Source organism: Colossoma macropomum, unplaced genomic scaffold (genome assembly GCF_904425465.1).
Source record: "Colossoma macropomum unplaced genomic scaffold, Colossoma_macropomum, whole genome shotgun sequence".
NCBI lineage: Eukaryota > Metazoa > Chordata > Actinopteri > Characiformes > Serrasalmidae > Colossoma > Colossoma macropomum.
In genome coordinates, this window is record NW_023494802.1 from 25,674,256 (window position 1) to 25,686,721 (window position 12,466).

At 37.8% G+C, this 12,466-nt stretch overlaps 1 protein-coding gene across 2 annotated transcripts in view; it reads right to left on the reverse strand.

The window, feature by feature from the left end:
* chchd6a (coiled-coil-helix-coiled-coil-helix domain containing 6a) overlaps positions 1–12,466 on the reverse strand; it is a 121,505-nt gene that overhangs the window by 60,709 nt on the left and 48,330 nt on the right. For both annotated transcript variants that reach the window (XM_036590613.1, XM_036590614.1), the window contains exon 7: positions 830–965. In XM_036590613.1, coding sequence (XP_036446506.1) covers positions 830–965 — 136 coding nt within the window. The remainder of the gene's footprint in view (positions 1–829; positions 966–12,466) is intronic.

Consider the following 12,466-nt stretch of genomic DNA (forward strand, 5'->3'; position numbering starts at 1 on the left):
TTCATAATGGTTTTGTTCTTTAGTTATTTTTTATTTTTCTTACGTTTCTTAAAAAATATTTGTTATTTACTTTGGTTTCATACCATATCCTTTCAAATCAGCAATCTGAACCAAAGGTAAAGAGTAAACCAGCCTGAGGTAGTGGTTGGAGCTTGATGTTTGATTGGAAAGGCTGATATGGATGGATGGTGGAAGAGCAGGGCTACTGCAGCTTTAGATTCATTGGGCGATCCCAGACCTCACGGAGTAAGCCTCAAGTGTGAGGCTGTGTGCCGCTGTGTGAATGAGCTTCCATTAGCAGAGCAAATGCCATTGATTTTGTGTTTACTGGCCAAGCCCTCCTGTTTTCAGAGTCGTAAAAATAAACCCGCAGCCATGACTCATCCTGAGGCAGTCATAACGGACACAGAGGGACAGCAGACACGTGCCCAAGCAGTTGTCTGAGGAAACTGCATTTGGAAAGGCAGCCAGTAAAGACTTGTACACAGTGCAGAAACACAGAGAGTGAGTGAGAGAGAGAGAATGCAATGTTATGTTAGCAAGCCAGCACGCTTGAGCTCCACACACTCAGAGCCTGATGGAGTATACCCACTTTTGTACCGTTGCCGGGCTACAAGGCTGCATTATGGTAGTACATTGTGAGATTTATCACAAAGAAGGAGTTCTATAAACTATGGAAAAGGCTTTGACCTTTAAGCTCAGAAACTTTTCTTTTTTCTTTATTGCTGCTTTATACAGCATCAAAGAGTATTATGTCTTTTGATGGCAAGGCCAGAATGTGCTAACTGCACATTCACACATACGGACACACACAGCCAGTTAGCCTTACCTTCTTGGCAGCATCAATGCACTGCATGTACTCTTTGGCCAGGTCTGAGCATTGCAGGGTCTGGTTGCGGTTTTCTCTGTAGCAGAGCAGGATCTGAGCCTGAAGGTTAGTACATACTGGTTCCACGCAACGCGGCCTGTAGAGATCACAAACAGGTAAAAGGTCAAAGTATATATATATAAATGGGTAGAATAAATAGGCGAAACAAGCACATTACTATGGAAGCATGTCAGTTTCAAAACTAAAATGAAAATATATTGTAAAATAACAATGCATTTGTTTGCATTTAAATTTCCCACTCATGCATGCAATGATCAGCTCAAAATTAAAATTCTAATTCACTACTGCTATTTCAATTAGCCTAGTAATGACATTTTATTTACACAAAGATTTAGATGCTTTATAAGCAGCTTTTTAAAATTAAAATGTATTTTAAATTATAATTAAATTAAATAATTAATTGAGCATATTTATGCTTAATGTGTTTATGCGACAATTGTGTCAAAATAATAAATAAAATGTCATCAGCATTTACAATGTTATATGCATTTTCACTCTCTAATAATGCATTTAAATTGCATTATCAAAGAGAACGCCAAGCTAGAAAGAGGGCAAAATTAAATATAAATGGGAAACAACACCTCTCCTATTTGCAATTACATGTTCTTGCCTACTGCACTCATTAGGTGTCAAAATGCCTGTGAAATTGCATTCCACCAGATTTTCTTGGTCTTCCCAAGCTGTCAATCATCCCATCAGGGCAGGGCCAACAGTACGCTCAGCGGAAAGGCTTTATCTAAAAACATGGCAGCTGATTTTTTTCTTTAGAATACAGAGCGACACAGAAATGTACCATTTTGTGATGATTACTTTGTCTTTGACTCACGAAGAATCTTGTTTCTTTATTATTGTCTGGGTTAACCAGATGCGGTGGATTAATCCAGTATCACGAGCTATGTTCTAACTTACATAGTGTGCATCAGATGTGTACTAATGAAATGATTTAGTTGTACAGACATGTGTAAATCACACAACCACTTTGTTGTAGTAGCTTAACTGAAATCAGCTGAAATGTTCTGCTTTCCTTTTTAAAAATGTATATATAAAATTATATATATATATATAATTGCTGGTATATATGTGTGACACAGTGAGCTGGGGCATGTTGGCCAGCTGGTAAAAACAGCGGATGGGGTCTTTGTTTAGAAACAAGGCATTAATAATGGCTTTTAGCTAGCTTAATTCTGCAGCCCTCCACAATTCACGTAGCATAGTAGCAGGTGAGCTGATGGTACAGCAATATATCCATCTCTGATGCTCACTTTGAAGAAGATATCCTGCCTGGCAAGACTAGAATCTAATCAACTAGAATCTGTACGTGCAGCTTCACTTTCAGCCACCAATTTATGAAACAAAGCTGTAGTTTCTTTTTTGAATTTTCTGTTACACTTTAAATGGTGCTGTTGTAACATTCAGGCATACTGAGGCACCAGAATGTATCTGCTGCAGTGGTGAACCGGAAAATTAAAAAAAAAGAAAATTATTAATAAATAAATAAATAAATAAATGTTGACAAGAAGGAAGCCAGGTTCAGCCTCGTTTTTGCCAACTAGATCGATAAACCAGAAAACTTGGCCACACGCTTAAACCCTTCCTCAGGGAGTCGTGTATAAAGACATTAAGCATCACAAGTGGCCATTTTTCTCTTCTTTATCTCTTCTGCTAATGTAAGAGTAGCTATAACCATTTTGGCTGCCATGTGTTTAAATAAAGCCTTTTCTGCTGAGTGTGCTCTTGGCCCCGCCCTGATGGGATAATTAACAGGTTAACCGACGGAAGGCATTTTCAAAGGCATTTTGACAAAGAATGAGCACAATACGAGAGAATATGTAAACGCAAAGCGGAGAGCCGCTGTTTCCCATTTACATTTGAATTTTGCCCTATTTCTAATTTGGTGGTCTCTTTGATAATACAATTTTAAATGCATTATAAGAGAGTGAAAATGAATATGAGATAAATTCCATTTAAACAATTGTAGCATGTTTGGAAAATGTTTTTTCTGTTAGTTTTAGGATAGTTGTTCTACAGAAGTTATTTGCTGTGTTTTTTTAAACAGAGACTCATATTGTGAGGCAGGGCTAGCCTGCTGGCTGTGTGTTTGTTTTTGGGGACAGAGAGCTGAGGCTGAGAGGCAGAGGAAGTCTGGGTTAGAACGAACTGTTGGAGCACAACAACTTGTGCAAAAGCTGTGTCTTCTTCCATAGTTATCATTTCGATATTATTGCATAATCATATTAAGCATAAACATGCAGTTTATTTTGGAAATTTATTCTAATTTAAATAAAGCTACTCATAAAGCATCTAAACCTTTGTGTATATGTCATTACTAGCATACTAAATGCAGGGTTGGGATAGCTACTGAAAAATTAGTAGTTAGCTACTTTGCAGCTACTTTCCCAAAATTTGTAGCTTTTCCAGAGAAAGTAGTGGCTACTTTTGAGCTACTTTTTGAAAAGTAGTGCACTACTTTTTAGCCACTTTCAAAGCGAGATTGTCAGAATGTTTCTGAATCTCCACCTGACACACCAAACAAGCCGAACTGATAGTGTGAACACTGCATTTAATCATGTGCATGACAACCTACAATTGAAAAGCTGCAAATGTACAAAAAGATCACCAAAAAGAAAGTTTAAGTGTATACAACAATCAAACTTATATAAACAAAAGCTTGATATCCAACAAAAATTTAGACTAAGTAAAGGCAAAGTCAATCATTCCAGGTTTTTCCTAACACAAATCAACAAAAATAACGTCTACAAGCCAAACAATTTTGTGCAAAGCACTGTCAACTGTTGAAATAAAACTGCTCCAATTTAAACATTTCAGCAAGATATGTACAGACATGACATTCAGAGTCCTTTGTTAAACTTCAGCAACACTTTAGCCTCAAAATTCTCATCAGTGACCCTGGCTCTGTTTGGGGTGAGAATCAGGCCTGCGCAGCAGAATTATCTCTCCACTGCTGCAGAGCTGTTGCGGCTCCACAGCAGAACAAAATTTTTAGGTAAAATAACAATCCTCCTTTGCTGTAAAATCATTATAACAGACAGTTCTGACACAGTTTTCAAAAGAAATGGTCTTAAACGCTGGAGTTAACACATAACTGCTAATTCACCAACCATTAACGTTGAAGACTGATGCGCAGACTGCTGGTCACACAGCAACGCAGACAACGAAAAGGCAAAGAGAGAGATTTAAGACGAACATCAATCATTTGTAGACGAATGGACTTATTTACATTTATAAGCACTCAGCTGGTTTCCTCATATGCTTAATCTGCAGCAAGTCGCGAAGCTGAAGTTTCTCATTCTCCAGCTGGTGAATGAGAATCTGACTTCAGCCTCGTAAGTCGAACATTGAGAGACATTTTACAAGAAACCTGTGGAAAACTTTTCCTAGATGCGAGAAAAGTGGCTATAGCTGAGCTAAAGGCTAAAGCAGAGCAAAGTGAGTCTGCGTTTTACATCAGCACATACTGAGACATATTTAAGCAAAGATGGTAAAATGGACATAAAATGTTTTGGCTCCCAAGGTTTGTTGAAAGGACAGAATGGCTCTTCTTAACATTTCGGTTGCCAACCCCTGAGTTAAGCCGACTACTAAGGGGTGATCAGTGCAAGGGACCAGCGCGTGCCCGTTTGCTCGAGCTGTCCGCGGCTCAGTCAGGATTGCACGATTGCCACCAGCCTAGTTAACAACTGCATTCTGTGGTTCAGATTTTGCGCAGACCAACTGAAGCCTGTAGCGAAACTGTAGCGAAAATTATTGCTACAGCTACACAAAAATTTGTAGGCACTACAGCTATTAGCTACATTTCTTGAAACTGTAGCGGCTACAGCTTTTAGCTACAAAAATTTGTAGTTAGCTACAAAAAGTAGAGCACTACTCCCCCATCCCTGACTAAATGGCAAATTAAAATCACAGTATTAAATTAGAATTTTCAATTTGAGCTCATGTTAAATGCAAACATACAAATACATTGCCATTTTACATATTACATTTTCATTTTAATTTTGAGATTGATAGGCTTCCATACATTACAGTATTACTACCCATTTAAAATGCTGACAATGTATTACTGTCCTTTATCTGTTTAGAATGTTCTCAAAAAAAGAGCTCAGTTAACCAGAAGGACAACTTAATTCCGCAAACAGATTGGCAGCTTAGATGTGGAGGTCCACTTATAAATCATATTGAACCAACACTCATGGTCACAGGAATAAAAAGACAATACACTGACTTCAGTCCATAACCAAAAGCACTGTTGTATTTCCCCCCCCCCATGATAAACTCTCTTGCTCTCTCTCTCTCTCTCTCAGTTGAATGAATGAATATGGGGAGACAGGTTAAAGTGAATTACCAGCAGAGCAGTTACGCATTAATATTACCGTTGACACAAGTGGTAGTGACTTGCACAACTATGAAAAATAACCCAGCCATATGAGGCAACCTCTCTGTGCAAGCCAGCCTTGAGCTGAAGACGCATCAGAAAGTTATACTAATTTACTGACCAAAGCTTTATCACTGTTTGGTATCAGAACTTTAGTTAGATTATAAGTGCAGGATATAATAAGAATTAACTCATGAACTAATAAATAAATAACTGAATATTTAATAAACTGCATATTTGTAAACCAACCCAGTGTTTAAAAGACTTCAAAAAAAAAGCAGCTCCTGGCTGCAATAGCACTACAGAGACATGGAGTTTAGTAGAGACAAAAAGAGGAGAACTTAACCAGCACACACAAGAAACATACTTTATCCAAATGGTCATCTTCATTCACTTTCAAATGAACCAAAGAAAACAGTGTTATTATCAGCTCCTAACCACAAAACCTGCCAAAATCTCTGCTTTAGTCAACTCAACTTCAGCCCGAGAAAGCAGCTGCCTACACTCAGAATTGCTTTCCACATTCTGTTTTTTTTGTTTGTTTGTTTGTTTTTTTGGTCTTGCTGGCCCAAACGGTAACATTAATCTCATCACACTGCGGTGGAGTACAAAGTTCGTTTGTCACACACTCTTCATCACCTCATATCAACAAAGGGCCACACCCGGGAAACCAGAGCATCACTCGAACAAAGTTAAAAATATACAATAATACTTACTGAAAATAACTGTAACGTGACCATGCCTGGAATTTCAATTACTTAAAAATGCATTTGCAAAAATACATTTAATCCTCAATCCTACCTGACAGATACAGACAATACTACATTATCATATATTTTCAGGTTGTGACTGAGGATATACAAAAAAAGTAACTTGTTTACTACTTATTTACTCTTACTTGAGCAATTTCCTCCACTAATACTTTTACTTGTATTCAAGTAAATTATCACTAAAGTAACAGTACTTTCACTTAAGTAGGGATTTCCAGCACTTTGTCCACCCCTGTACCTACCATACAGATGCGCTTTATAGATTTACAATTACAATTACTGGCTGCAGAACATGTCAGCCACCTCTACTCAGCACAGCAATGTTGCTGGGGTTTTACACTGTGTACACGGATTATCTCTACTAAGGCTCATCTTTTTCTATGCACAATCTATGTTGGTCATTCACTATCCCTTCAGCAGTAGTCTGGTTCAGTCTGATTATACGATCACTACTGGCTGGATATTTTTGGTTGGCAGACACCCAGCAGTGATACTGAGAGCCTGTTTACACCTAGACAGTGTAATGATGTGATGTTTATAGTAGGTGTACCTGATAAACAGGCCAAACCCCGTGTAAAAAAGATTTATATGTATGCATGTACAATGTATAATGTATAAGCAATACTGTGTTTTTTATATTTTCCCCAATACCAATACCAAAACTTACTTGTTACTGATTATCATATTGCACAGGTACTACTAATACCACCTAAAATATCTGGGTAAAAAAAAAGAATAAATCAAATAAAACTGTTGTGTAATTTTATACTCCGTAATAGAAGTGGTCTCAGCAAACTCTGATAGGGAGTTCTATGGAAGCTCCAAAGCACAGGTGTCACCCTGAATGATGCTTGATTGATTAAGCCAAGTGAACTCCTCCACCCTCTACGCAACGCAACAGTTCCTTTCAGAAGATCGCTTGACACCAGGCTTAATTGAAAGGCGAATTAAAAGGCTCAGTTTGACTCTGATTCCACTTGCTAGTCATCCCCACTGATTCAATTAAAACACATCAACGACTCGCGCAGCACCGACACAAGCTGAGATACGCTGCCGAAGCTTCTCTCTCTGAGTTCCTGCTCTTATCAGCAGTGGAGAGAGGAGACGCCGACAAGAGGAAAGAGGAAATAAACTTCCATCAATACCACATCTACGCATGTTGGAGGGGCCGCACATATCAGATTCCAATGTTTTTATCTGCAGCTGAAGCCAGTTTTCGTTTTAATTACCCTCTGGGGGGGTGAGAGAGTACTGTAGCCACATTCACTGCTCCGTTAGATAAGAAACTCTCTTCTAATTTAAAATAAACTGCCTTCATCAGGAAAAGAAAAGGCTCCTGATAGCACACAGGCTTGATTAAAGTGGCCTGAAGCAGAAAATTGGCTTGGCCAAGCCCAAGCTGAACCGAATTGCAACAAATTGAAGGTGAGGTCTTTAATAAAAATATTAGCTGAGCTGAATGCAGCTGCTTTGAAGAGGTTAGGCCTAGCTTGTTAAAGCAATGCTCATTCCCACATTTTACATCTGTAAATAAATAACAGGGTGCTTAAAGATTAAAATGTTAATTACAGAATTTTTCCCATTATATGTAATCTCCTTAACAGAGCACAGAGCCACAGAACAAAGCTCAGCTTCAGAGACTCGGCAGAGATTGAAAAGCGGCAAGAGAAATAGAAAATATGGAAATGAAATGCACTGAAATAAAGCAACTTCAAAAGACTACATTAACTCAGAAACACAGAGTGTATACAGACACATGAGCCTCAAAACTTCTAACAACAAGATCATTATTAAGCACTGGAGAACCAGCAGTGGATGCTGAATTACAGATACTGGCGTGCAACCTTCTATTAATTAAGTAATTATTGCTAAATGAATTTCAGTCAGAACAGAGAAAAACAAGGTCACTGAATTATTATGAGAATTACAACAACTCAGTGTCTATAACTTCAGTATGTCATAATGCCAGAACCAAAAAGGTGTTAATTAAATAAATAAAGAACAACCTGAAGAAAAAGGGAAACACAAATCAAACTCTGATAGAAAGTGCAAACTACAAGACCATATCAGTTTGGAGTTCAACTTGACATGTTTCCCGAATCGAGGGCCTAAAATTAACTAGATTAGAGGCAGTGCTGCCTTGACCTCGCTCGAGCTTAGCTGCCAGATGAGAACCTTGTCTTATCTCGCAGACTCTCCTCTGAGGGGCTTGCTCGCACTCTGAAAGCTTTTCAATTGACTGAGCATGGGCCTCCTCTCTCTCCACCTCCCCAGTCCTCTTCCTCCCTCACTTGCCCACCCCTACACCCCCAACGCAATCTCACCTGCAGGGGCTGGTGTTTCTACTGCGATAGGCCCCACTTAAGGCTGACAGGGCTGAAAGGGAAAGAGAGGCAAAAAGGAGAGTAGAAGAAAAGGCAAAGGTAAGAGGAGACCAGAAAGGAAAACAAGGGAGCAAGTGAGAGAGAGGGTTAGAGAGAGAGAAAGTTAGAGTTAGAAAGAGAGAAAGATAAAGAGAGAGAGAGAGAGAGAGAGAGAGAGAGAGAGAGAGCAGGGGAGCATTAAAGAGGGCAAGAGAAATCAAGAGAGCAAGGCTGAGAAGTCAGAGAGAGAGAGAGAGAGAGAAAAAGAGAGAAAGAGAAAGAGAACTGTCAATGCTGATAATTTGAGGCTTGTTAGACCAAAGTGTTAGGAGTTACTGCCTGCACTCTCATGTACCTCCCTCTAGCTTGCTGCAGAAACATCAGAAACTGCCCTTCCCCTCAGAAGAAGCCTACTGCTTCCACCCCTCTATGTCCCACCAGCTCTGTTAGCCCTGCCAGACAGGCACAAAGGTGTAAAGTTCTTCTGCTGGCACATGGTGAAAGATTTCTAAGCACAGGATCTGATTCTCTGTCTCACTCAAGACAAAGCCTAAAAAAAACACAGTGTTATGCAAAGAGCTTTCAGTTATATATGTTAGTCTCTCTTTCTTTGAGGCTCTCAATACATGTGCCACTTAAAATTTGTGGTGGGCAATATAATCAACATTTTTCAAGATACATGAAATTCACAGCATATTTTAAATGCTATTTTGTCTACATTTTGTCTGTTCACACTTCTCATCAAAGTTCAGAGAAAATAATCACATAATACATTGAGATATGAGCTCACAGGACCCAAATAATGTTACACGATATTTAATCAGTATGTATCTTTTTTCTGAGATTTAATAAGTTGGACAGGACAAAATGCACCAGTAGTGCCACATTTAAAAAACATGCCATTAAAAACCATGCTGCACTGCATCCAATTAAGCATGGCCAATTATGCTCACTTGAACTCCTGACATCTTAGGAATCACTTGACAACAGAAAGAAACCTTAGACAACTACGCCACTTGGGAGCATCTCTTTTAATGAAACGTCTAGTTTATTAGTGCTCTGAAGTTATTGACAATACCCACAGTGTGCTCAGAGAAGCCTATAGCACTGTCATTTATTGTGATAAATGGGTGTCCAATTCTGACAAGAGGTGGTTCAACTTCATTGTCATACTATATGGAACTACATTTCTTTAGCATTGAACATCCTACCATAAAAAATGGTAAATAAACTAAGGCTCAGAGTGGCTTCTATTACAGACAGACATAAATGATGGCAGTATCCCATGTTTCATATCAACATCACTGCAGGTTGTAATTTGTGTTCACCAACAGAATTCTCTCAGGACAAGGTAACGACACAAAACTAAGCTTTGCTAATGACAACTCCACACATCAACCCCTTCTGGACTGCAAGTCCAGTGAGGCCAGGCTGGTGACCTGTGGGCAAGTTGTCCAACTTTGCCACCCACCCATAGAGCTCAGAGCGCTCCTAATGAGGCCCTTTCCTTTTTCAGGAATCATAAAGAGCACCCATAGGAAAACTACAGAAAAGCCTAGCCAGGGCAATCTAATTGGCTTCAGCTGAGGAAAGAAGTTTGCTTTAGACAAACCGCAACCTTGTTGAGCAGATGTGGCCCCTTACTTCCACTCTCTGACTGAAATGTTTTTTCTCTTACATATTACGATAGTACAGTGTGAGAGCAAAAATCACTGCAAATTAACAGAAACCAATATTAAGTTTCTGAATGGAAGATGGCCTATGCAAAACATACATTTCTATGGCAGAACATACCCTCAGGTGCCAGTATGCCTACCATATACCTATGCTTAGTGGCAATTTTATTAATAATAATATAAATTATATTATTTGTTTGTTAATTTGACAGGGACAATACAGATAACCATTGTTACACAAAATGCAACACATGTAATGTATATAAGGCATCTATCTTAGCTAATTTGCAGCCCCAGTCCCTGGTTAGGCTTTAGAAAAATGAATAACACAACATGTGGACTAAATAAATAAAATACATAAAACATGCATACCTATTATTTGTATGATTCAATTTGTGATGAAAGCTTCTTTATGTACGTATCAACTAAAACTTGTTTTGCGTACTGGAATTCTACAGTTGTCACTTACTGCTCCCCTGCTCTTCCTTAGTATGATTTATTTTTTAGCCACTGAGAAACACTAAGCATTTGCCTATTTAGTATTCCTGCTGCTTTTTGTAGAGTCTTTGCTCATACATAAATGACTGTATCATCAGCATACATTTGACGCTGTTCAGGTAGATCGTTTATGTACAAGCAAAAAAGCAGTGGGCCCAGGACTGAACCCTGTAGAATGCCTATACTATAACCCCAAGGGGGTGACTTCACACAGTTTAACACATTGCTCCCTGCATTCCAAATCTGATTAAAACTAACCTTTAGTGTTTTGAGATAAGTTAAACGATAAGTTTATTCATGAGTATTACATGATTCACATTATCAAATGCTTGTTTAAGACCTTAGGTGCGCCAGCCTTAAAGACTGGACTCACGATAGCCGTTTTTCAGTTCTGAGGAAACTTCCCCGCACTGATGATGTCAAGATAGTACTGTTTTCTGATTAAATTCCTATCTAGCCCAAATATGTCTTTAGCCTTTGAATTATTTAACTGATCAATAATTTTGTGAATTTTACTTTGATCTGCCTGCACAATGTAGTAAGATGTTGATTATCCTTCACTGAATCTTGTAATGGTACTACTGATTAAAAATTAGTTGCAAGGTCTTCTACTGATTGAATGAAAAAGGTGTTAAATTTATTAGCAATTTCCATAGTGTCAGCGCTCATCTCCCCATTTATATCTAATGCTGTTATTGATTTCTGTTTATAAAAATCACAATTAGTAAGCCTTCTTATATGCTTCCAAAGATTTTTTTCAATTCTTCAGTCAGTTGCATAAAGTAGGGTGTTTTTGCTATTCACAACTTACTACCTTATTTCTCAGACCTTTAAAACTGAGAACATCTGTAAGTTTTTGAAGCTAACGATTTTTTTAATGCAACATCTCTCTTTTTCATTAGCAGACAAATTTCATTATTCAGCCATGGTAGAGATGGCTTTCGTTGAATCTGTTTCAATAAGTGCATAAATTTTTAAATAATTTTTGTAAGAATATCCATAATAGTATTAGAACACTTATCCAAGTCAGTCGTATTGATGGATGGATGGAAGGATGGATGGATGGACGGATAGATGGACAGATAGATGGACAGATAGATGGATAGATAGATGGATAGATAGATAGATTTGATTCATCATCTTCCTAGGGATGCCTGCAGTAGCTTGTGTAGTGTTATGATTTTAACAAAATCTCTGCAAATGCCTTTTTGTTCATTTTCTGACAACCATAACCATATTATGGTCAGACCATCAGTAAATTCTATGTTTTTGTCAATGGTTCAGGTTTGTTTGTATAAATCAAATCTATTTTTGTTTGTTCTAGTAATCCTAATTGGGCCTTTTATCATTTGTTCAAATTTATGTTTTGATGTAATCATCTTAATTTTTTTTTTTGCTTGCTATTGTTGTCTAACAAATGTGCAAGTCTCCTAATAGAATAGTTACAATACAACAACTGATCAATTTAAACAATTCAATGAAAATCATCATAAAAAGCAAAACAATGTGAAGGTGGGTTATACAAAACTACAATGGTAAAATTAATTTTTCATAACAACACATTTAAAAATAATCATTCTAAAGAGACATTCTGCAATTTAACTTCACAGCATTCTCCAGGGTATATTTTGGGTTTTCCATCTGAATCTACATGACCAAATCATAAGGCAAATTATTCAGTAACAGCATGAAATAAATGTAGACTTTAAATTTTTTGTTTGTAAAAGCTCCCCTCAAATTAACAAATTAATCAAATTATGATCATACACACATTGCTGTATGCTTACAATTTAGTGCTGAAAGCCAAAAATCTTAGATGCTTTTTGTATTATTTTATAAAAATCATTTTTACAGAGTATATCACTGAAGAGACACCATCT